Raw genomic sequence first — 23,135 nt, 5'->3', positions numbered from 1 at the left:
TCCAACCTGGACAGGCTACCATGGGCACCCGAGTGGAAGGTAAACTGTGACCGACCCGGGTGCATCACCCTCCAACAATCAATCAAGCCCAGCGTTTCCAGAAATCCACTCAACCATGATTGGGACCTTGCGAGATCCCGGGGGGATGGCGGTCCTCTACCCCAGAAACATCAGAATTAAAGTCTCCGCCCACGATCAACATACAGTCAGGAAGTCCCAGAACCACCCTCCCCAAATCAGCAAAGGTCGAGGACTGCAAACCAGGGGGGACATATACAGAAAGCAGCGTGATGGTCTTCCCCTCCCACCTACCAGTGAGGGCAGCATAACGCCCTCTATCGTCACACAGTACATTGTCACCCTCCAGGGGAAGTGAGTTTCGAACAAGAATACCCACCCCCCTGGAACCGGAGGTGAAACCAGCGTGGGCAGCAAGGTGGTATCCCCACCTATTCATAGCATGACAAGTGTTCCCAATCAGATGTGTTTCCTGCAATAACACTACATCAGGGAAGAAACGTTTCAAGTATTGCAACACCACACCCCGTTTTATCCTGTCCCCCAATCCATTAACATTCCAACATAGAAGTCTCAACCCTCTACCCCCCACACTCGAAACGGTAGCAGAACCCCCCCCCGCAGCGCAGCACCCAAATCAAATAGTAAATTAATACGTTGCCTTGAAATAGAACCAAAACACACCCCAAACACTCCCCACCCTCCCCCCACAATCCCAACAATCCTGCACCGAGCGTTAGACTCAAACGCCACCCCAACTTGCAGTGTGCCTGTCGCCCTAACATAGAACTAATCTACAAGAAGAAACCCAGAGGAGGAAAGAGTCCCACCCCCCCCCGCCACCCCTAGTTACACACAGAAGTCTTAGAAATACGGGAGACGTCAAACCACAGGGACATATCGTAAACAGTGTTAGAAACTCGGGAGTCCGCTCATTCTTGGTCAGGTTGCCCACTCTCAGCTCCGCCGAAGTGTTCCGTGCGATCTTGTCACTCAGGCAAGGAATCAAGCCAGTCACTCACTCTGTCAGGGCGATCAAAGAAATATGTCCGGTCCTCATATTCAATCCGTAGTCGGGTCGGGAAAAGCATCGCGTATTTCAGTCCCATGTCCCTCAGTCTCCGCTTCACTCCTTGGAACTCCATCCTCCATTCTGAACAGATTGTGTGAAGTCCGGGTAGAAGCTCACAGTGGTATTCTCAAACTTCACCGGGCCACCCGTTCGTGATGCCTGCAGGATAGCGTCTCTATCCCTGCAATAGAAGATTCTAGCAATAATCGGACGTGGTGGAGCACCGGTTTTAGGCTGACCACCCGGTACTCTATGCGCACGTTCCACGGCAACGAATTTGCTGAGGCCTTTAGGAGCAAGATGCGTGAGGATGAGGTCTTCAACAAGGAGATCCGTGGAAGAGGCTGTGGAATTTTCCGGAACACCAATGATGAGCACGTTATTGCGTCTCGCCCGGCTTTCAAAATCCTCCAGTCGACGATTAAAGAGGTCATTAGAGGTCCGGAGATTACGCACCTCTGTTTGTAGGTCAGCGACATCCGTAGTGAGGCTGGAAGTCTTTAAGTCCAAGGATTTTACCTTTTTGTTGGTCTTTGATAAATCCATTCTGATAATATTGACGTCAATGGCCACTGTGTCGAGCTTGAGGGCGATGGCCTCAAACTGTTGATCCATAGAAGACTTCATACCAGTGATGGCGCCCATGACGTCTTGCAATGTAAGATCAGCCAACATGGCGGGGTCCTCGGGCACTTCACCCCGATTCCTATTCGCCCCTCCGGGTGACACCTTAGGCTGGGTGTAGCGGTCCATGACGTTCGGTTGAATGGTACCACCTCGGAGAGGGGTCTTGGTTTTGCGTTTCTCGCTGTCGGGTTTGCCCGCCATGTCGGGCGGGAAGACCCCAGGAAGCGCCCTGGTAAAAATGGTTTGTGCGTTTTCCACCAATATTACCAAAAGCAAGCTAGCGGGCATACAGCGTATACCACAGACACGCCGCCGTGGGCTTACAGTGAGAACCCAGGGTCCGGGCGCGACACAGGCTATTGCGACAGGATAGAGATGCGAGAGGGTGAAGACCCAAAAACGAAACCGAAAGTCAACTCGGGGCAGCAACCAAGACTCCGCAAGCCGTTGTTGTTGAATTACAGCCTGGGCACTCAGACCACTCGAGGCCCGGAGGAATCCATGGGGCAGGCCACAAAAGTTCAAAATATCATAAGTTCGGTTCCCGGAGTCCAAATCGATTTCTGAAAAAAGCTAGTATGTCAGCTGGGTTGCGTCTTCAATAGCCCGTCGATGTTGGCAGGATAGTATTCAGGATAAATGCGGGAGGTGGCGAGGGTGTCGGGAGCCCTGGGCTCACGCGGCCATCATGGATGCGTGCGTAGCTCCTCCCCCCGTACCTGGAACATTTGATAGATTCCTAATAATTAGGTGTAGACTGGGAAATATCCATGGAGAATAACAACGTTTTTTAAAAAGGTGCTACAAATCAGGAAATCTATTATTATGAATTTGTAAATGATGTACTATGCTTCGAACTTAGTATGATATATGTCTCTCTTTTTTATGTATAATGTTGTAAATATTATGAATTGAACTGTATTTTTTTATCATAACTATGTGTTTTTATGACTGTATTGAAAAACAGCTGAATAAAGCTTTCCTTGACCTTGACCACTTCTATCACAATACTAAATTGGTACCTGCATCCTTTTATCTCACCGCTTGGATGAGATGTTTCAATTCTTCTTATGAGTTGCACAACACTATAGTCAAATTGAATATTAAAACAACAAGGAGAAATAATGCAGTAAAACAATAATCAATGATTCAAAAGTCCGGAAGCTAATTTCTTCGCAATATATGTGGTGTGCACAGTATCTTAGTAAAAGTACAATTGCAAGTCTTCACTTTGTAGTGCACATTGTGTCCAAGAAATACGGTAATTGTTCACCGTGATACTCGAGACCTTGATTCCTCTCCAGGCCGAGAATTATGCCTAAGTCTTTTCAAGTTTGTAGATATGTGCTGTCTGTAATAAGATGCAAGAAGAGACTCACCATTGGTTAGGTTTTGGACAAAATACCTTAACCGTGCTTTTCTTTTGCTCTTCTTTTTCAGGGTTTATGGTAGAAGGAAAAGCTTGAGGAAGGAGTCCGACGGGAAAATGCAGCCGGAATCACGAAGCAAGGACACCAGTGCAGGAGCCGAGGGGAACCCGATCCGGAGTACTGGAGCCAGGTATGATGTTCTAAAGGGTTTTTAGTCAGGGAAAGGGGAAGGAAAGGGCACACTGCTAAATATTGACGCAATTATGTCTGGAATTCTTGGTAGGAATGTGGTGCAAAAGGGTGAGGGGATAAGCCCTATAACCCCCCAATTGTGTGTCAGCCAAGGCCAATACACCAGAAAATTGCAACAAGATACCCTTGCACACAACAAAATTATATAATAAAATGTGTCAGTGTGGACACTTATACCTTAGAAACAAAGCCTGTGAATAGACAACAATTTATTAAATGGTTCGTGAGGAATATGGTGTTTTAATATTCTTGAGAGAAATCCAACCGACACGTGTTTCGTCGCATGTGGGATTATCCTCCCGCGACTCCTCAGGGCTATAATGGATAGAGATGCCACTGAGGAAGTCGCTCCGCTGGTGATACTTCCGACCCGGCAGGGCCCAGGACTCTAAAAGGCGATGTAGAAATACTGTGTAAGGGAATTCATTGAACTGTAAACGTAGAGCGTAGTATACGCGGTAAGTGGATCTAAGCGAACACGTTGGTATGAAATTCCTCCTTCATAACACTCCTCAAGAACGTTGAGATGAGAGAGTCTGATTGGGTTAATCAGACCGACTATAAGCAAGACGTTATTTAAAATGAGAGCAGGTAACTGAATGCAGAGTGTGCCATTAATTAGCAGAGAACGGGTGCGTCTTTCACTCGGGAAATGAGTTAAGGTGCGCCGATAGCTCTCCAATTGAGCGTGCCCTCTGGAATTGAAGTAAGAGACGAGTGCGTCCTCTTCTGTACGCGGTTCTGTGTTCCGGAGCCAGGTAAGTGAAGGGGGAACAAACAATGCCAAGCACAGAATCGTGAATGGAAGTGGTGTAAACTACCCACTCATTCACGTTGGGGGGCATTTACATACACGCGTCTTCGGCAGTTGCCGCGTGCTGTATGTGAATATTCATGAGGCCCACTGTCTCTCGGGCCAGGACCCATGCAGAACGCGTGTGCAAGGCTATTATTATTCATGAAGCTCATGTTGCCTAGAAATTTGAAACTGCCAAAAATTATTATACACATTGACTTTACAAGTGCAATTCAACTTTCAGTCTCACTAATTTCTACATTGTTTTCAGTTCTGTGAATACACATGACATGATACATCATTTGGGTTTATGAACATGATTCTATTTACAAGTTGTCAATTTACAAGTGTCCATAAGCACCATAGGGTATACAGCTAGAAGCAACATAGGGTATACAGTGCCATATTATAGGGTTATGTTGATGGTGGTTAAAACAAAGCTATACAAAAGGGGATGATGGACAGAGCGCCCAAGCAAATCAAACACTCACTCCCAGTCAACTGATCTGGGTTTAATCCATCCGTCCATCATCCCCTTTTGTATCGCTTTGTTCGCCCTAAGTTGGCGGGGTATGCTCAGACGTGAGTCCCTTGCTCACTTTCCCACTGGATTCAAGCTAGCCTGGCTGATGACGGCTGAAATGCCATACAAACCGGTCCCAGGATTCTTATTTCCGGTCCAGGGAAGACATGGCTTGGCAGTTCGGGCTGTACTGTTCCCATGAGGCACAGGGTCAGACTGATATGCATATGGCCATGTCTGAACTGGGGTGGCAAAGTGAGCTAAAGAAGGGTGATGGATTAAACCCAGATCAGTTGACTGGGGGGGGGAGTGTTTGATTTGCTCAAGCACTCCGTCCATCATCCCCTTTTGTATTGCTTTGTTCGCCCTAAGTTGGCGGCGTATGCTCAGGCGTGAGTCCCTTGCTCACTTTGCCACTGGATTCAAGCTAGCCTGGCTGATGACGGCTGAAATGCCAGAAACCAGTTCCAGGATGCTTGTTTCCGGTCCAGGGAAGACATGGCTTGGCAGTTCGGGCTGGACTGTTCCCATGAGGCACAGGGTGAGACTGATTTGCATATTGCCATGTCTAAACTGGGGTGGCGGAGTGAGCTAAAGAAGGGTGATGGATTAAACCCAGATCAGTTGACTGGGGTGAGTGTTTGATTTGCTCAAGCACTCCGTCCATCATCCCCTTTTGTATCGCTTTGTTTGCCCTAAGTTGGCAGGGTAAGCTCAGACGTGAGTCCCTTGCTCACTTTGCCACTGAATTCAAGCTAGCCTGGCTGATGATGGCTGAAATGCCAGAAACCGGTTCCAGGATGCTTGTTTCCGGTCCAGGGAAGACATGGCTTGGCAGTTCGGGCTGGACTGTTCCCATGAGGCACAGGGTCAGACTGATTTGCATATGGTCATGTCTGAACTGGGGTGGCGGAGTGAGCTAAAGAAGGGTGATGGATTAAACCCAGATCAGTTCACTTGGGTGAGTGTTTAATTTGCACAAGCGCTCCGGCCATCATCCCCATTTGTATCGCTTTGTTCGCCCTAAGTTGGTGGGGTATGCTCAGACGTGAGTCCCTTACTCACTTTGCCACTGGATTCAAGCTAGCCTGACTGATGACGGCTGAAATGCCAGAAACCGGTCCCAGGATGCTTGTTTCAGGTCGAGCAAAGACATGGCTTGGCAGTTCGGGCTGGACTGTTCCCATGAGGTACAGGGTCAGACTGATTTGCATATGGCCATGTCTGAACTGGGGAGGCGGAGTGAGCTAAAGAAGGGTGATGGATTAAACCCAGATCAGTTGACTGGGGGTGAGTGTTTGATTTGCTCAAGCGCTTCGTCCATCATCCCCTTTTGTATCACTTTGTTTGCCCTAAGTTGGCGGGGTATGCTCAGACGTGAGTCCCTTGCTCACTTTGTCACTGGATTCAAGTTAGCCTGGCTGATGACGACTGTAATGCCAGAAACCGGTCCCAGGATGCTTGTTTCCGGTCCAGGGAAGACATGGCTTGGCAGTTCGGGCTGTACTGTTCCCACGAGGCACAGGATCAGACTGATTTGCAAATGACCATGTCTGAACTGGGGTGGCGGAGTGAGCTAAAGAAGGGTGATGGATTAAACCCAGATCAGTTGACTGGGGGTGAATGTTTGATTTGCTCAAGCGCTCCGTTAATCATCCTCTTTTGTATCGCTTTGTTCGCCCTAAGTTGGTGGGGTATGCTTACACGTGAGTCCCTTGCTTACTTTGCCACTGGATTCAAGCTAGCCTGGCTGATGACGGCTGAAATGACAGAAACCGGTCCCAGGATGCTTGTTTCTGGTCCAGGGAAGACATGGCTTGGCAGTTCGGGCTGGACTGTTCCCATGAGGCACAGGGTCAGACTGATTTGCATATGGCCATGTCTGAACAGTGGTGGCGGACTGAGCTAAATAAGGGTGATGAATTAAACCCAGATCAGTTGACTGGGGGTGATTGTTTGATTTGCTCAAGCGCTCCATCCATCATCCCCTTTTGTATCGCTTTGTTCGCCCCAAGTTGGCGGGGTATGCTCAGACGTGAGCCCCTTGCTCACTTTGCCACTGGATTCAAGCTAGCCTGGCTGATGATGGCTGAAATGCCAGAAACCTGTCCCAGGATGCTTGTTTCTGGTCCAGGGAAGACATGGCTTGGCAGTTCGGGCTGGACTGTTCCCATGAGGCACAGGGTCAGACTGATTTGCATATGGCCATGTCTGAACTGGGGTGGCGGAGTGAGCTAAAGAAGGGTAATGGATTAAACCCATATCAGTTGACTGGGGGTGAGTGTTTGATTTGCTCAAGCGCTCCATCCATCATCCCCTTTTGTATCGCGGTGGTTAAAACAAGGCGGGTGGACAAGAAAGAAGACGGGCATGAGAGAGAATACCCATAACAGTTCCCCCCGCAAAGGCCGCCTTACTGGATGTGGCTTGTCAGGATATAGAGCATGGAATCGCCTGACCAAACGATCAGCCTGTACATGAGAAGCGGCTTCCCATGGACGGTCTGAAACATCATATCCCTTCCAGTCTAGGAAATAGTACAATTTGCCCTGTATTCTTTTTGAATCGAGAATATTATTATTATTATTACATTTCTACCCTGAGGTTTCCTGTCGCCAACGGAACCACGCAAGAGGAAAGAGCTACCCTATTGGTTAAATAACCATGTTTTAAGATCTTTGCGGAATTTACAATAGATAGTTTCATGCCGAAGTTGTAAGGGGAGAGAATTCCATAGTGAAGGAACTAAGCGAGCAAAGGACTGACCACCCTTACATACTTGCTTGAACCTGGGGACTTAAAACTTTTCCTGAGTAGAGGATTGAAGAAGGCGCGTGGGGAGGTAAGGGTGTACCAAAGTACTAAGATACTGTGGCGCTGCACCTGATTTAATCCTATGCATGTAGCATAGGGCTTTAAATTTAGTGCGATTCTCCATCCTAAGCCAGTGAAGATTGCGGAGGGAACCTGAGATGAAGGCCTTTCTAGGTAACTGGCAAAGTAGTCTTTCTGCAGAATTCTGACCACGTGCAGCTTTCGAACCACCTACTTGTTGGCTCCCAAATACAGGATGTTGCCATAGTCCAGTCTGGACACAATCAAGGCTCGGATAACTGTTCTTTGCGTAGACTTTGACAACATCTAAAGTATTTCTTTTAGCCATCTTAGGATGGTGAAACAGGTTGAGGTGACCTTTTCCGCTTGCTGCCTCATTGAAAGTTGGTCATCTATGATTATGCCAAGATTTCGGACTGATTGTGACGGTTGGGGGAGATCATCCATTTGAGGCAGCCAATGTTGGGGGCCCCAGAGCTCTTTGTTTCGTCAGAGGATTAGAACTTCAGTTTTCCCCCCATTTAACTTCAGCTTGTTGGTATGCATCCAGCTAGCTATCTTTTGCAGCCCTACCTGGAGAGATGACACATTAAATGTCTCCTTGGTAGACAAGGAGAAGATTAGCTGGGTATCATTTGCATATGAAAATATGGTCAACCCAGCCTCTTCAGCAATTGTGGCCAGGGGGCTGACATAGATATTGAAGAGTAATGGGCTCAGGATAGATCCCTGTGGCACTCCATAAGGGGAAGCATGGACCTTGGAACTAGCGGATGGAGAGAAAACCTGAAAAGTCCTGTCGGACAGAAAACACAACAGCCACTTGAGTGCTGATCCAACAATGCCCCTAGAGTGTAAAACTTGTAAAAGGGCAGTGTGAGACACAGTGTCGAAAGCAGCAGTCAAGTCAAGCAGTATAAGTGCCATAGTTTCTCCTATGTCCAGGCATTTGCAAAGAGTTTCTGTGACGCCTAGGAGTGTGGATTCTGTAGAGAAGCCGACTCGAAATCCGGATTGTGATGTGTGAAGCATTTTTTGGAAGTTCACAAACTGCGTCAGCTGCTGATTGATATGTTTTTCCAAGATTTTAGAAAAAGCTGGGAGTAATGAAATTGGGCGGAAATTGGAAGGTTCCGCCGGATCAGCATCCACTTTTTTTAGCAGCGGTATAACCATGGCAGGTTTCCAAGCCATTGGTACTATTGCTTCACGTAGCGATGCATTAAGCAGTTCCATAATAACATTGAGTAGAGGTAATTCCAGTTTTTGAAGAATGGGAATGGGGAGAGGGTCCTTGGGAGAACCAGATTTAAGACTAGTTAGGATGCGACTAAAAGATGGAATATCTAGAGGCAGCCAGTTTTCCAACGCCTTGCTAGGGGTTGCAATAGTGGCCTGTGTCATAGAAGGAGTTGTGCAGCCTAATGTAGATACATTGATCTTTGATCGCAACTCCACATTAGTTGCATTGGAATTAAATTCTGTGTAGACTTTTTCAATGAAGAACTCAGCCAGATCTTCACATTGCGCTTCATGTAACTCAGGTGGCGAGGGTTGGCAAGATGCGCCTGACAACTCTTTCACTACTTTAAATAGGACTTTAGGATTGTTATGAGGCAATGTAATGATGTTATTTGTCTGCTCAGCACGAGCAGCTTTACACAGGTCATGATAATCTTTTTTTCGAGAATAAGTCGAATCTCAAACTCAGGGTGATTATTAATTATAACTAGTGGTGGGGGGCATCCTTTCGTGTCATGGAGTAATATTGTTTCACAAGAGAAACATGAAATGTGGGATGAATGGTTAACTCATCAGGTAATTGTAGTTGTACCGTGACTGGATTTATAACCTGTTTAATTGGGAATGGACCTATACATCTAGGTTGTAACTTCCTAGGTCCTTCTAACTGAATATTTTGTGTAGATAACCACACCAAATGTCCAGCTTTGTACATGGGTTCCGATGATCTATGCATGTCTGCTTGTATCTTGGCCTGTACTTTATGTTTGGTGATAATTAGTTTAACTTTTTCCTGTAGGTTTTGTAGGTCTCTGAGTGGATCAGTAACTAATGGCAGGGATGTGGTGAGAGACAAAGGCAAGGTAGGGATAGAACGAGGATGGTAGCCCGTTAGAAATTAGAATGGAGAACATCCTAATGCAGAATGAATACTATTATTGCAGGCACATTCTGCTAAAGGGAGAGCTTCCTACCAACTTAAAGTCAAGGTTGATGTCAAGCAACGTAAACTTTGTTCCAAATACTGATTGACTTTTTCGGTTTGTCCATCAGTTTGGGGATGGAAAGCGGAACTTAAAGCTACGTCAATTCCTAATTTGGTACATAAGGTTTTCCAGAATTTTGAATTTAACTGTGGGCCCGGGCGGATATTATTTTACTGAGCAGACCATGCAACCTTACAACATGATTTAAGAAGATTGTGCTAGATTCTACAGCAGTGGGTAATTTAGGAAGTGGAATAAAGTGACTTATTTTGGATAGAAGATCTACAATTACAAGGATGGTTGTTCATTTATTAGTCTTAGGGAGATCTGTAATAAAGTCTACACTTATGGTGTGCCATGGTGTGGGAGGAATGGGTAGAGGATGTAGTAGTCCAGCTGGCGCTATATGCTGGGCCTTATTTCTTGCACAAGTTGCGCATAATTTAACGTATTCCCGAACATCCTCATGCATCTTTTCCCACCAGAAATTTCTTGTACACAGATCCAAAGTCTTGTTGGACCTGGATGACCTGCTAATCCAGAATCATGGTGCCAGGCAATTATTTGATGACTTAATTCTTTTAGAGGAATAAACAACTTCTCGTTATGAAATAGTCATCTTTTATGGAATTTCTGGTATTTTGTAACCATGTTTGTGTGTCAATAGGTTTGGATGCGGTCTTAATATTCTGTAAGAATGATTCTACTCGAGTCAGAGCGACTAACTTGCTTTCGGGTATGATGCTAGGTGTAGTTGTTAAATGTCCTTTTGTGTCTTTTTCACTAATTCTGGACAATGTGTCAGATAACAGTTGTTGTTTACCAGGTTGATAGGTTATTATGAAATCAAATCAACTAAAAAATAATAAACACCTCATCTGCCTGGGAGTTAAGGCATTCACAGAAGTAAAAAAACGGGAGATTCTTATGTTCTGTAAAGATGGTTATTGTGTGCTTGGCTCCTAGTAGATGATGTCTCCATTCTGTGTCATCTCAGGATCAGTAAGGGCACAAATCTGGCTACAAGGCAGGGCTGCCCCGGGTACTAGATCTATTCTACAATCATACACCCGGTGGGGTAGCAATTGCGTGGCTTGTACTGGGTCAAAAACTGCAGAAAAATCTTGGTAATGGTCTGGTAGTATAGTAGTTTGTTCTTGCGTGGAAGCACAATATAATGGATTAATGGGGTCTTGTGTTTCCTTATAACAATGCGTTGTACAAAACGCAGAATCCAAAATCACGGTTCTTTGGACCCAATCTATTTTTGGATTGTGGAGCTCCAACCAGAGAATATCTAGAATCACCCCAAAAGTAGGTGTATCAATAAGATCAAACATGGTTTGCTCAGTGTGACCATTTTCACTGACAAGTGTCAATGGTAGGGTGTGAAATCGGATTAGTCCCGAGGACAAAGCCGAGCCATCAACTGCCCTGACCAGCTCTGGTTCTGCTTTAAGAACGTGAGAAATATCAAATCTTTTTGCTAGGGATATATAAAAAAAAGCGCTTGAGTCAATTAAGACAGACAGGCAAAAACTTTGTTGATCAGAGATAATAAAAGTAATTTGTATGGTCATATGACAGGGAACATGATTAATTCTGTTAGTGGCATAGTGAGAGGTCTTGATGTCATTAATTCGTAAAGGAACAATCTTGTCATCCTTTGAGACATTTAGTTTTCCGACTCAGTTGGATCTGGGACTATAGTTGCCATCACTTTTTTCTTTTTTGGGCTTTATGGGGCAATCTGGCAAAATGGCCTGCTTTATCGCAATAAAGGCAAAGATTTCCATTTCTCCGTCTATCTTTCTCTTCTGCAGTTAATGGACCTTTAAGTCCTCAAATTTGCATTGGTTCAGGTTTATCTTCGTTATCTTTTTTGTCTGACTTAACTAAAATAAGCTGAGTGTCCAATCTGGGTTTGTCATACTTCCTTTCTCCGAGTCTGTGGTCCAGCTTTACAACCAGATCCAAGAACTTAGAGTAGTCATCAGGTAAGTCAACAATGTGGGCTAAAGAATCTTTGAGATCATCTCTTAAACCTCTGTAAAAGAGGGAAATGCGCTTCTCTTCTGGCCAATGGGTTTCGACAGAAGACGGTTAAAAGTAGCAATGTATGTAATGAGGTTCTTGGAACCTTGTCGTAAATTCAAGAGTTCATTATGTTATGTTATGTTATGTTAACACATATTTATAAAGCGCACGGCTACTCCCTGGAGTGTCCCGGCGCTAAAAACATCCAAATGTCAAGTAACACAAACACAACCAAAGACTGCTAACAACTCATAGCTGAAAGATCCACGTTTTAAGCCCTTTCCTAAAGGTAAGAAGGTCAGGACTCTGTCTGATCGCGAAAGGGAGACTGTTCCACAACCTTGAGGCAGCTGCGTGAATAGATCTACCCCCTATGCGGGCCCGAAACACCCTGGGAGTTGCAATCAAGAGTTGAGATGAGGAGCCCCAATCGTATGAAAGGCTTCAAAAACCAAGACCAATGCTTTAAACCGAATTCTCTTCCGGACTGGAAGCCAATGAAGGGAAGACAGAAGCTGGTTGGTCTGCGTTCTAGAACCCAACAGAAAAATGGCCCTGGCTGCTGAATTCTGGATCACTTGTAGTCAGCTCAAAAGATATTCAGGCAGGCCGAGATACAAGGAATTAACATAGTCCAATCTGGACATTATCAACGCCTGAACCACTGTCTTCCTTTGTGGGATAGAAAGCAATGGGAGGAAATTTCACAACATTTTCAACAACCCAAAGCATACCTCGGCCACCGAGTGTACTTGGGCCTTCATGGAAAGGGTGGAAGCCATCTTGACTCCCAGATTTTTTACTGTAGAGACGGCCGACACAGGACATATCCTGGGGCCACCATTCCTGCCGGATATCCGGTGGCTGAGGTCTAAAAAAGATAATCTCTGACTTCTCGGGGTTGCCTTTTAAAAGAATGCGACTTAACCAAGAGAAGACTTTAGAGTGACAAGTATTAATTGAGTTGCCATCAAACTCAGCTCCCTTCTCACTGGTAAACAACAGCTGAGTGTCATCAGAGAATGACACTATTTTTGCACTTAAACTCTCAGCGAGAGAGGCCAGGGGGGGCCATATACAAATTAAAAAGTGTCATGCTCAGAATAGAGCTCTGAGGCACCCCCACATTCAGAGGGGGAACTACCGCTGAGAAAGGAGGAGCCCAGATGATTTGAGAGCGGTTAGCCAAAAAAGATGCAAACCAACTCAACACCGTGCCTCAAATACCGTTATCACTGAGTCTTTCCAGTAGTCTGGTGTGGGGCACAGTGTCGAAAGCTGCAGAGAGGTCCAGCAGCACGAAAACGGCGATGCCTCCTCTATCCAATGCAGCTTTGATAGCTTCTGCAGCTTCCAATAAAGCTGTCTCGGTACTAAAGTTGGCTCGAAAACCAGACTGGCTAGAGTGCAGCAAGTCATTGGTCTCCACAAAGTTCGTTAGTACCTTGTTGACAAATTTTTCTAGAACCTTCGAAAAGAAAGGCAGAAGCGAGATAGGTCTATAATTACATGCTACCTCAGAATCAGCTGTAGGTTTCTCCAATAATGGAAGGATGTTTGCATGCTTCCACCTGTGTGGCATCAGCCCCTCCCGTAGAGTCGTATTCAGAATAGTATTCACACAGGGGTAATCACATCTGCTAGTGAAGATAAGACCTTTGCTGGACAAGGATCCGTAGGCGAGCCAGACTTCAGGATTTTCATAAACATCAGAGATTGCTCTACGGTAATCTCAGGGAATTCCCACAGGGAGTCCCTGGTGCTGGAACAGGGAGCTAAATGGAGGGACCTCAACACCCTCCGCGTTCCAGTGGTTGAACTTCAAAGGAATCCTGGATCAGTTTAATTTTTTCATAGAAAAAGTGGGCCATTCGTTCCGTCCAGTCGCTTGTGGGAACAAACGGTTGATTTATAGAGGCAGGGGAGGTTAAACATTTTACAACGTTAAAAAGGATTGTACTCTTATTAGCTGCCATATCTATTTTTGTGGACCGAAAAAGCTTCTTTGACTCGCGTATACTCTTATAATAATTGTTCAATGCCTGTTTGTAAATCAGTTTGTCTGAAGGATTATAATTCCTCCGCCACTCTCTTTCATGATGTTTACAGGCTCTTTTAATGTCCCTGAGAGTCTCAGAAAACCAAGGGGGCTGAGATTCGAGTAGATTTGGCAGGTCTCACACAAGAAGGGGCCAATTCAGGGGCTTGTTGCTAAAGACAGTCCTCTAAAGTCTTTACATTCCGTTCCATGATGCCGGTTAAGAGAATCGGCCGCTCTTGCAATGCCAACTGAATGGCCTCAGGTGTCATCAAGTGAAATAATCTAGAACAGTGATTCCCCTTGGCTATATCTAAAGATTGAGGCCTTGAGGCAACTCTGCAGATTTTAAAATTGATCAAATAATGATCGGACCAGGTTAGGGCTAAGGGGGTATCCACATGAATCTGATTAGAGGAAAAAACCTGATCCAGTATATGGCCTTTGACATGCGTAACACCACATACAAACGAGGTCAAGTTAAGGATATCCAAAGATTTATATAGTTTGATAGGATCAGGTTCCAAAGATGTATCCATGTGGATATTAAAATCGCCCAAAACCGTACAATGGCTATATTTGGCTGCAATGGGAGAAATAGAATGGCTAATCGAGTCCAGGAAATCCTTTGCCGGACCAGGGGGGGCGATGAATTACTACTCCTGCCATGGATTGCTGAGCTGAAAAGGTCAAGAGAAAGCCCAGACTTTCCGCCCCCTCTATTTCCACATCCGCTAAAGGAATGCAAGTAAAAGAACTCCGATATATAATAGCAAGCCCCCACCTTTCCCCTCAGGACGGTCCTCCCTCAAGATCTGGTAGCCCTGCGGAATCGCATTGGCGATAGTGGGATTAGAGGCATCCGTCAACCAGGTTTCAGTAAGAAACAACAAGTCAGGTGATGAATCGCCTAAAAAGTCATAGATTTTAAATTCATGTTTTTTCAGGGACCGGACATTCAATAGAGAAGCCTTCCAAAATATATCTGGGACCTCTTCTTCCCTAGCCGGGGCAGGCATAGCCCATGTAACTTTGTGCTCTTTTAACTGAGGTCAAACTGACCAACTACAGTGTATGCACTCAGAACCATTATAATCTATATTTACCCAATGGGTTCTGCATGCCGAATCCTTATTAAGCGCTACCAAGTAGTCCCTATCATAGGCAATTACCTTTGGTGGCTCCCAGGCGAAACTAGCAGCATGACCCGCCCGGGCCCTTCCGGGTCGCAGACGGGCGCGTCCACTGTGCGCTAGCGCAGCGGCCCGTTTTGAAGGGGCCAGCATCCAACCACTAGACCGCGGCGAAGAGGAAAAATGTCGGCTAGCGGTCACGAAGATCAAGGAGCCCTGGTTCGATTCCCCCTCCCTCCACAAATACAATTCCCAGTAATTAAAAACCCCACAACAACAGAAAAGTAAAATGGGGAAGCAGATTAAAAGTAAAGTGCAGCGAGTGGCTTTTGAATACAAATATTATAGCAGCGAGTTTTTTTATTACAAATATTATAGCAGCAAGTTTTTTAGCAGCAAATGATATCAGGAAATGCTCGAGTTACTATAGCTGTGAGGCTCACGCAGCGGCCCTCTTTGAAGGGGCAAGTATCCAACCAATAGTCCGCGTCGAAGAAGAAAAATGGTGGCTAACGGTCACGGATCTCAAGGAGACCTGGTTCGATTCCCCCTCCCTCCACAAATACAATTCCCAGTAATTAAAATTCCTACAACAACAGAAAAGTAAAATTGGGAAGCAGATTAAAAGTAAAGTGCAGCGAGTGGCTTTTGAATACAAATATTATAGCAGCGAGTTTTTTAGCAGCAAATGCTTGAATGAACGCATGGCGTGTAAAGAGACGTGATATGGCATTTTTAAAACAAGTGTAATTGTGTAAAAGAGGGTCATTATTTTCAGTTAAAAGAATTGTCCAGTTTGTGGCTACTCTACCTAGATATGAAATGATAAATGCATCTTTCTCAGTATCAGAGGCGAAAACCTGTGGTTTACATATAAAATGCAACTGACACTGACTCATGAAGGAAGCAAACCAGGCACTGCCACCTAAAAAGCGTTCTGGGTTGGCCAGGGGGAATGGACTAGGGGTAACCACTGTAACATGTAGATTCTGGTTAGGATGTTGGTGACTAGAACCAGAAGTTGCAAAAGGGCTTTCACCAAATTTTGGCGGTGCTATGAAGGGGCGTGGGTCTGAACTTTTGGGTTCCCTCCATTGCGTGAAGTCTGATCTACTTTTAATTTCAAATGTGTTTTATTGATTTTGGGAGCAAAAACGGGCACGGCAATACAATGGAAATGCAATAGGTACAAAAGGTGAGCGAGACAGACAGTCATGTCTTCTCTGTAGTTCAAGCAGTAGGCTAGGTACAGGTGCCCAATCGAAAGTATCATGCCAAGGCTGTAGATGATATCTAGGAACAGAATCCCCGAACCCCCCCTGTACCCCCAACTCCCCCCCACCCCTACCACCCCAACCAGTGTGCCGTAGTTTTGAAGTAATCAGAGATGCAGACACTCGAGGAATATTGCAGGTATCCATGAGGTCACGGAGGGTCAGGAGGAGCCTCAGTGAGTCGCAGTATGCGGAGGTATCTAGGGCATGTAATCTCATTGAACTCCTTGGACAGGAGGGACAGCAGCGGTAGCCAAAGCTTACGAAACGCAGCCGCGGAGTGTGTAAGTGTGGCCTGAATACGTTCCATCCCCAAGGTGAACCAGATTTTGTGTAACCACCCTGTATGAGTAGGTTTGGCGGTGGAACCCCAGAGTGATGAAATGTGTTGCGATGCAGCCTGCATGGCGATCCCCATTTGTCGACCTCGGGGGGATTTTAGAGGAAAGGTGAGTGCTTTGGGGAGACCCAAGACGGTGTAAGCCGGAAAGCGCTGGATTTCAGTATAAAAAGTAGAGTCGATGTTGTCCAGGACTGCCTTCCAGTAATCCTGAATTTCTCTGCAGTCCCAGAGGAGATGAGTCAGGGTGCCCCGCTCTCCGCAGCAACTCCAGCACAGTGCATCACGGGTTGGATTTCCCCTATTGAGCCGGACTGGAGTAAGATGCCAGTACATGGCCAATTTCACCGCTGCTTCCCTGCCTGCGGTATTGCGCGTGGTGTGTGAGGCCCTGTAATAGATGTAGCTCCATTCCCTGAATGTCAGGGACCTCCCCAGCTCCCCTCCCAGCGTCTCTGACCTGCGGTTTGCCCGGTATGGACGGGGGCGTGAGCATTTTATACAGATCCAAAATAAGGTGCCTATCCGAGTCTTTCTTCACCAGCCACTGCTCGAAGTCTGTCATAGGTCTGCCTACTAGGGGAGCGGAATGTTGGTGCATGAGCCAATGCCGGATTTGGAAGTACTGGAAAAGGTGCGGGGAGCTGACATCGTAGTTTTGTGTTATATCCGAAGGGAGAGGAAGCCCTGCAGATCAAAAAAATGGCCAGCGGAAAGGCAGCTGACACCGCGCCATTGTGAGAAGGCATGTGGGTCTGTGCCCGGTGGGAACTCCGAATTATCCAGAATGGGGGTGAGAGGGGAAGGGAAAGTTGTCAACCCTCTCTTGACAGCGACCGAGTCCCAGACCTGCATGATGGTGCGGGTGATGGGCGAACGCAAAAGAAATCGTGGTCTGTGCTGCTGGAGGAGAAACGGGACTTTCCAAAGGGATGTCTGGGCCATCGCCCTGTCCTGAAATAGCCATCGCTTCTCAGATTCCGGCCTATACCACTCCACCAAATAGCGGAGTTGGGAGGCTTGAAAGTATTGTAGGAGGTTAGGGATCCCAAGACCCCCCTCATCCGGGCTCCGATACGCTCACCGCTTGTTTAAGCGTCCCCTTTTGCCCCCCCAGATGAAATGGTGGAGGGCAGCTTGTAGGGTCGCGATGACGCCAGCTGGGGGACGTACCGGTATAGTTTGAAAGAGGTACAAAATTTTAGGTAGAGCCGACATCTTCACTGCCATGACCCGCCCCAGCAGGGCAAGGGGTTGCTTGGACCATTGCGCGGGGGCGGACCGGATCTGGGATGTGAGGGTTGTGTAGTTAAGAGCCACAGTCGAGTCCGTAGAAGAAGTGAGGCTAACCCCCAAATATTGGAGCTGCAAGGTCGACTGTAGGCCTCCCCCGTAGTCAGGCATGTCCAGTCGCGGGCCGGCGTTTTTGCCCAGCGGCAATATCAGGGATTTCCCCTTGTTGATTTTGAAGCCGGAGACAGCTCCAAAAGACTCCAGTTCCCCCAGAAAGGCAGGGACAGAGCGGGCGGGTTGGTCAAGGGTGGCTATGATGTCGTAGGCATATAGGCCGACCGTGTGGGGTTCTCGGCCGAAGGATATGCCATGGATATCAGGATTATCCTGGATCTTCTGTGCAAGGGGTTCCACGTACAAGGTGAATAGGAGGGGTGAGAGGGGACACCCCTGCCTCGTGCCGCGCTGGATCTCGAAAGGGCCTGACTGGAGGCCTCCCAGGCGGACTTTAGCCAGGGGGCGGTGGTAGCAGCTCGCAACCCATGACTGAAAGCGGTCACCCAGCCGGAAGCGCGCCAGCATTCGTTGTAAATAGGTCCAGTCGACGCGGTCAAACGCTTTTTTAGCGTCGATGGCTAGCAGCGCAGAGTCCGAGTCCTGAAAGTGCGCCTTGTCAATCAAATGGAGCAACCGTTTGGTATTATCGCTACATTGGCGGTTTTGGAACAAAACTCGATTGATCGGGTTCCAAGATCCCAGGCAGGCACGGGCCGAGGTGCGTGGCCAAGATGCCCGGAAAGAGTTTCAGGTCTAGGTTGAGCAAAGAGATAGGGCGGAACGCGGAGCAATGCTTGGGCTTCTTGCCCGGTTTTGGTAACACCATACTCTCAGCCGCCAGCATATCCGGGGGGATGGAGCTTGGGCCCTCAAAAGAGTTGAAGAGCCGGGTGAGAATGGGGGCCAACAACTGGCTGAAGATTTTGTAAAAACCGGCCGAAAAACCGTCCGGCCCAGGGGATTTGAGAGGGCGGAGGCGGGAAATAGCAGCCAGCACCTCGTCCACGCGGATGGGTGCATCCAGGGCGTCCGCGTTTGCCTGGGATAGCGCAGTGATCTCTGCCGATTCCAGATAGGCATCAACCTCCTCTGTCGACACAGTGTCGGCTCTATATAAAGAGGCATAGAAGGTCCGAAACGCCTCTGCGATTTGGGTTTCCCCCGCATCATCTGTAAGACCAGAGATTTGTGAGCTCTGGGTCTTAGCCTCAGGGCGCTAGCGAGTAAGCGGCCAGTTTTGTTACCCCCGATATAGTAGGTGTGACGTAAACCGAGAGCGGCAAATTCCGCCCTGTCCATGTCGAAGCTGGCGAGCTGGGCCCTAGCGGCCTTCAATTGTCGCCAGATCCGTGGTGCGCCGGTGCGACTATGAACTCTCTCCAGCTCAGAAACCTGAGCGGTGAGATCTTCCCTTTTAGCCTTGCGGACTTTGTTTTCCGCCGCTGCAATTGCAATAAGTTCCCCCCGGGCCACCGATTTCAGGGCGCCCCATAGGTCTGAGACTGACGTCTCCGAGGTGTCATTGGTAGCCAAGTAGTCAGTAATGCACGTGTGAAGTTGTTTGGCGACGTCGGGCCGTTGCAAAAGGGTTTCGCGCAGCCGCCATGACCCAGGGGGGCGATGGGACCTGGGGATCCCAAGCGAGAGCTCAACCGCGTCATGATCAGAGAGGGCCGCCGGTGTAATGCTAACGTCACCAAGTACCGCGAGCAGGTCAGAGGAGCCCAGGAAGTGATCTAGTCTAGCATAGGTGTGATGTACATGGGAGTAGAAGGTGAATTGTGTCGTGTTGGGATGTTTGGCTCTCCATAGGTCTACCAGGCCCCTCTCCCGCAGCCACTCGGCGCCTGCAGCTGAGAGAGCGCCCGTGTCCCCGTAGCGCAGGCCTGACCTATCCATTTTTGTGTCCATCACCAGATTGAAGTCCCCCCCGATGAGCAAGTGGGAGTTAGAGGATTGGAGCGATTCTGAGATGGCACCCTTCAAAAAAGCCTCCTGACCCGTGTTTGGGGCATAGAGGGTACCAATCGTCAAGCGTTGGCCTCCTATCAGGAAGGTGTAAGCTAAGAGTCTGCCTTTGACCTCCCCGCCTTGTCCCCCACCGTGCCCTGAAAACATCTAGACACCAGGATGGCTACTCCTGCCTTTTTTGTTGGGAGAGAGGAAAATAATTGTTCGGGAAAGGCGCGGGAGCGCATTCTGGGCCAATCCTTTGGCAGGAGGTGAGTCTCTTGCAGTAGACAAATCTCAGCCCCAGAGTGTTCCAGGAACGAAAGCATAGCTCTCCTCTTGACAGGTTTGTTCAGACCCTTTACATTAAGGGACAATATCATTATTGTGGGGCCTGTCATGGGAATTCAAACAAAAGGGAGCGCAGTGCGAGTGCAATCCCTCCCCCGGCACACTAGTTCCCCCCCCGCGGGCCCTCCCCCACCTCAACCCCATCCCCGGCCCACCCCCCCAGACCCCTCCCAACTCAACCCCAATCAACTTCTCTCCAACCCCTGACCCCCCTCCCGCACCCCAACTTGAAGTCCCCAAAAACTAACCATAGTCTCTGGCCTATCGGAACATAGTTCAGTTCCGTAGAGTTCCATCTCAGAGGGAAACGTGGCAGTGGCGAACCTGTTGGCCCCTCCCCCCCATCAAGGCAGCATTGTAGAGGCGTCTCCCGTGTTCAAAGCGACTCAAGAAGGAGCTGTGGTGTCCCTGACTACTTCCTGGACGGCCGCTGCTCGCTCCTGGGCTACTGTTGCAAGGTCAGGTTTTATATGCGCCCGAGGGGGACGTCGCCGCCCCACTCGCTGCCAGCCGCCCTGGGAGCGCCGCGGGGACCCATCCTGGGAGCGTCGTGGGGAAGCTTCCCTGGACCCTCCATTCTCCGGGAGGGCGATCTTTAGTAAAGCGCATGTATCGCTGAGTGATCTGAGCTGGTGCAGGGACCCTTGCCATTTGAAGATGAGGCGAAATGGGTGACCCCAAGAGTAGGGCACTCCATTATCACGTAGGAACGTCGTGACCACTTTGAAGTCCCGTCTCTTCTGCAGCGTGATAGCCGAAAGGTCCTGATAAAGGGCTATGGGGCTGCCCCTGAACTGCAAAGGCTGCTTCTGGCGGGCCTCCCTCAAAATCCGGTCTTTCAGCGGAAAGTCTGGGAGGTAGGCGAGGATGTCCGGCAGAGAAGCGGGTGCACGTCTTGCCAGGCCAACCCTGTGCGCCCGATCAATACGATCTTCAAATTCTGGAGGCTCCCCCAGGATCTCTCGAAAGAGGTCCTACAGGTAACAGGTGATGCTGTTCCCCTCCGCCTGCAATGGCTCTCCCCGGACCCGTATGTTGTTCCTCCGGGAGCGGTTTTCGAGGTCCTCCGCATGCGCCTGGAGGTCCACCTGTTGCTCCCGGAGACGGAGGACCTCCTGTTGAAGTTGGTCTACCTCCTCACAGCGAGTGTGGTCCGCACCTTCCATCACGGCAACCCGTTCGCCCAGGTCGTCGATGTCCCGGCGAAGTTCCTGCTGCTCCCCCGCCAGGTCTTGCTTCAGGGCCTGGAAATCGTCCCACAGCGTGTTGAAAAGCGATTCGAGGAAGGCCCTTGTGATGGGTGCTCCTTCGTCCTCTAGGCGTTGGCTAGTAGTGCTAGGTGTGGGCGAGGGGGGCGCCTGGGTTTTCTCCCCCTTTGGGGTTTTCTTGTTGAGCATATCAGCGATTGTACGGTTGCTCTTGCGCCCTGTGGTAGCCATATCACCGTGGCGGTCCCCAAGAGCTGAGGGGTTTCGCAGGAGGAGGTAGGCTCACGTCACCGGGACAACCCAGACCCCAGCAGCGTCCAGGCCAGGTCACGGAGGTCAACCACCCCCGATCCGTCCAAGAGTGGGCCCTCCGTAGTTCCGGGCCCCCGGACCCAGAACAAGGATGTGACAAGCAGGCAGGGTAGGGGTCGGGCCGCACCGGCAACACGTTCTATATGCAGGCGTTGGGGTCTCCTCGGGCACCCCCCTCGCCGATGGCAGCCGGGCCCCCGCTACCTCGGAAGGGGCCACAGGGTCAGTATCAAGCAGCAAACAGTTAGGTGGCCCCCTGGGCAGCAGCGGCAAGACTCCTCGAGGCTGAGCGTGTGGGTGTAGGGGGGCCAGCAAAAGGCTCCGTCTTGTGTCGTCCGGGCTGAGGGTAGGTCTCCGTCACCACACCCGCACCAGGCCCGAAGCCGGGGACTGGAGCTCGGCGCCCTCCGTGCTGCGCACCCAGGCTCTTGGCGTTCCCAACCGACCCACCAACATGCATGCGCTGGGAGGGGCCGTCGTGTCACGGGTGGCCAGCAGTCTTCTCCGGGTTAGGAGGGCCCCCCACCTGGCAACAACTGCGGTCGGGCCCCGCACTCCCCAGGGCAAGGCCCAAAGCCGGGGCCTTTATTTTGGCGGCCGCCTCCTCTCACCTTCGGATTCCGGCGCCCTGCCTCGATCAGGCCTCTGACGTAATGGATCTTCACTCCACCGTCGGGGCAGGCGGGTCGGTGAGGGCTGGGAAGCGTGGCAGTTGGCAGGTTCTCCTCCACGCTGGAACCAGGCCCAGACCAGGCCCCGTCCGTTGAGGAGAGGAGTCCTGGAGCTCAGTGTCCGGCGGGAACGCCTGTGCCCGGGCCCGCCTGCTAGCACCAGGCTTAGTCTCACACCTCAGGGGGCGCCGATTCTCCCCGCCGATCGTCGGCCAGCCGTTGGTCAGGGCTACGGTGGGACCGGACGTCTCAGCCCTCAGCTGCCATTACAGTGCACCAGCGCGCCGGGAATACCTCAGAGGTCGAGAGGAGAGTCTGGCCGTTGCTTCCGCAGCTGATCTGCGATCAAGGCCGTCGCGCTGCCAGGTCCGGCACAGCGACTCCGGGTTTTGGAGAGACAGCCAGCTATTAAGGGGATAATAAGGGGTTCAGGGCCGGGGAGCCGAAGGAAGGACGTCTGGTCAGGTCGCCATCTTGGCCACGCCCCGTCTGATCTACTTTTAACTAACTCCTCTCTTAATGCATGATTCTCCTGCTTGATTTGCTACATTTCTATTTGTAGATTCCTAATTGCATCAGTTAGCTGTGACGTCTGCTCTGCGACATCCATGCTTAGGTCGTTGTCAAGGTGAAGAAAGTGTGGCTTGGCCTTCTGTTAACCCCTTCCATGCTCATGACGAGCTCAGCTCGTCATGCAGTACACTGCTCCTGTGCTCATGACGAGCTGAGCTCGTCATGAACAATGGGAATCCAGGTCCTGCAGCACAGAAGAGGAATTGCCTTAGCACTAATGTGGTTAAGAGGCACTCA

General features: G+C 49.2%; 1 protein-coding gene across 7 annotated transcripts in view; it reads left to right on the top strand.

Moving 5' to 3' along the window:
- LOC144768757 (interferon-induced very large GTPase 1-like) overlaps window positions 1-23,135 on the top strand; it is a 690,917-nt gene that overhangs the window by 110,088 nt on the left and 557,694 nt on the right. For all 7 annotated transcript variants that reach the window (XM_078652668.1, XM_078652665.1, XM_078652666.1 and 4 more), the window contains exon 2: window positions 3,158-3,277. In XM_078652668.1, coding sequence (XP_078508794.1) covers window positions 3,204-3,277 — 74 coding nt within the window. In that variant the 5' untranslated portion in view covers window positions 3,158-3,203. The remainder of the gene's footprint in view (window positions 1-3,157; window positions 3,278-23,135) is intronic.

The sequence above is a fragment of the Lissotriton helveticus genome, chromosome 7 (assembly GCF_964261635.1).
Source record: "Lissotriton helveticus chromosome 7, aLisHel1.1, whole genome shotgun sequence".
Classification (NCBI taxonomy): Eukaryota; Metazoa; Chordata; class Amphibia; order Caudata; family Salamandridae; genus Lissotriton; species Lissotriton helveticus.
The sequence above is the reverse complement of the archived record's forward strand: the minus strand, read 5'-3'. Positions and strand labels throughout refer to the sequence as shown.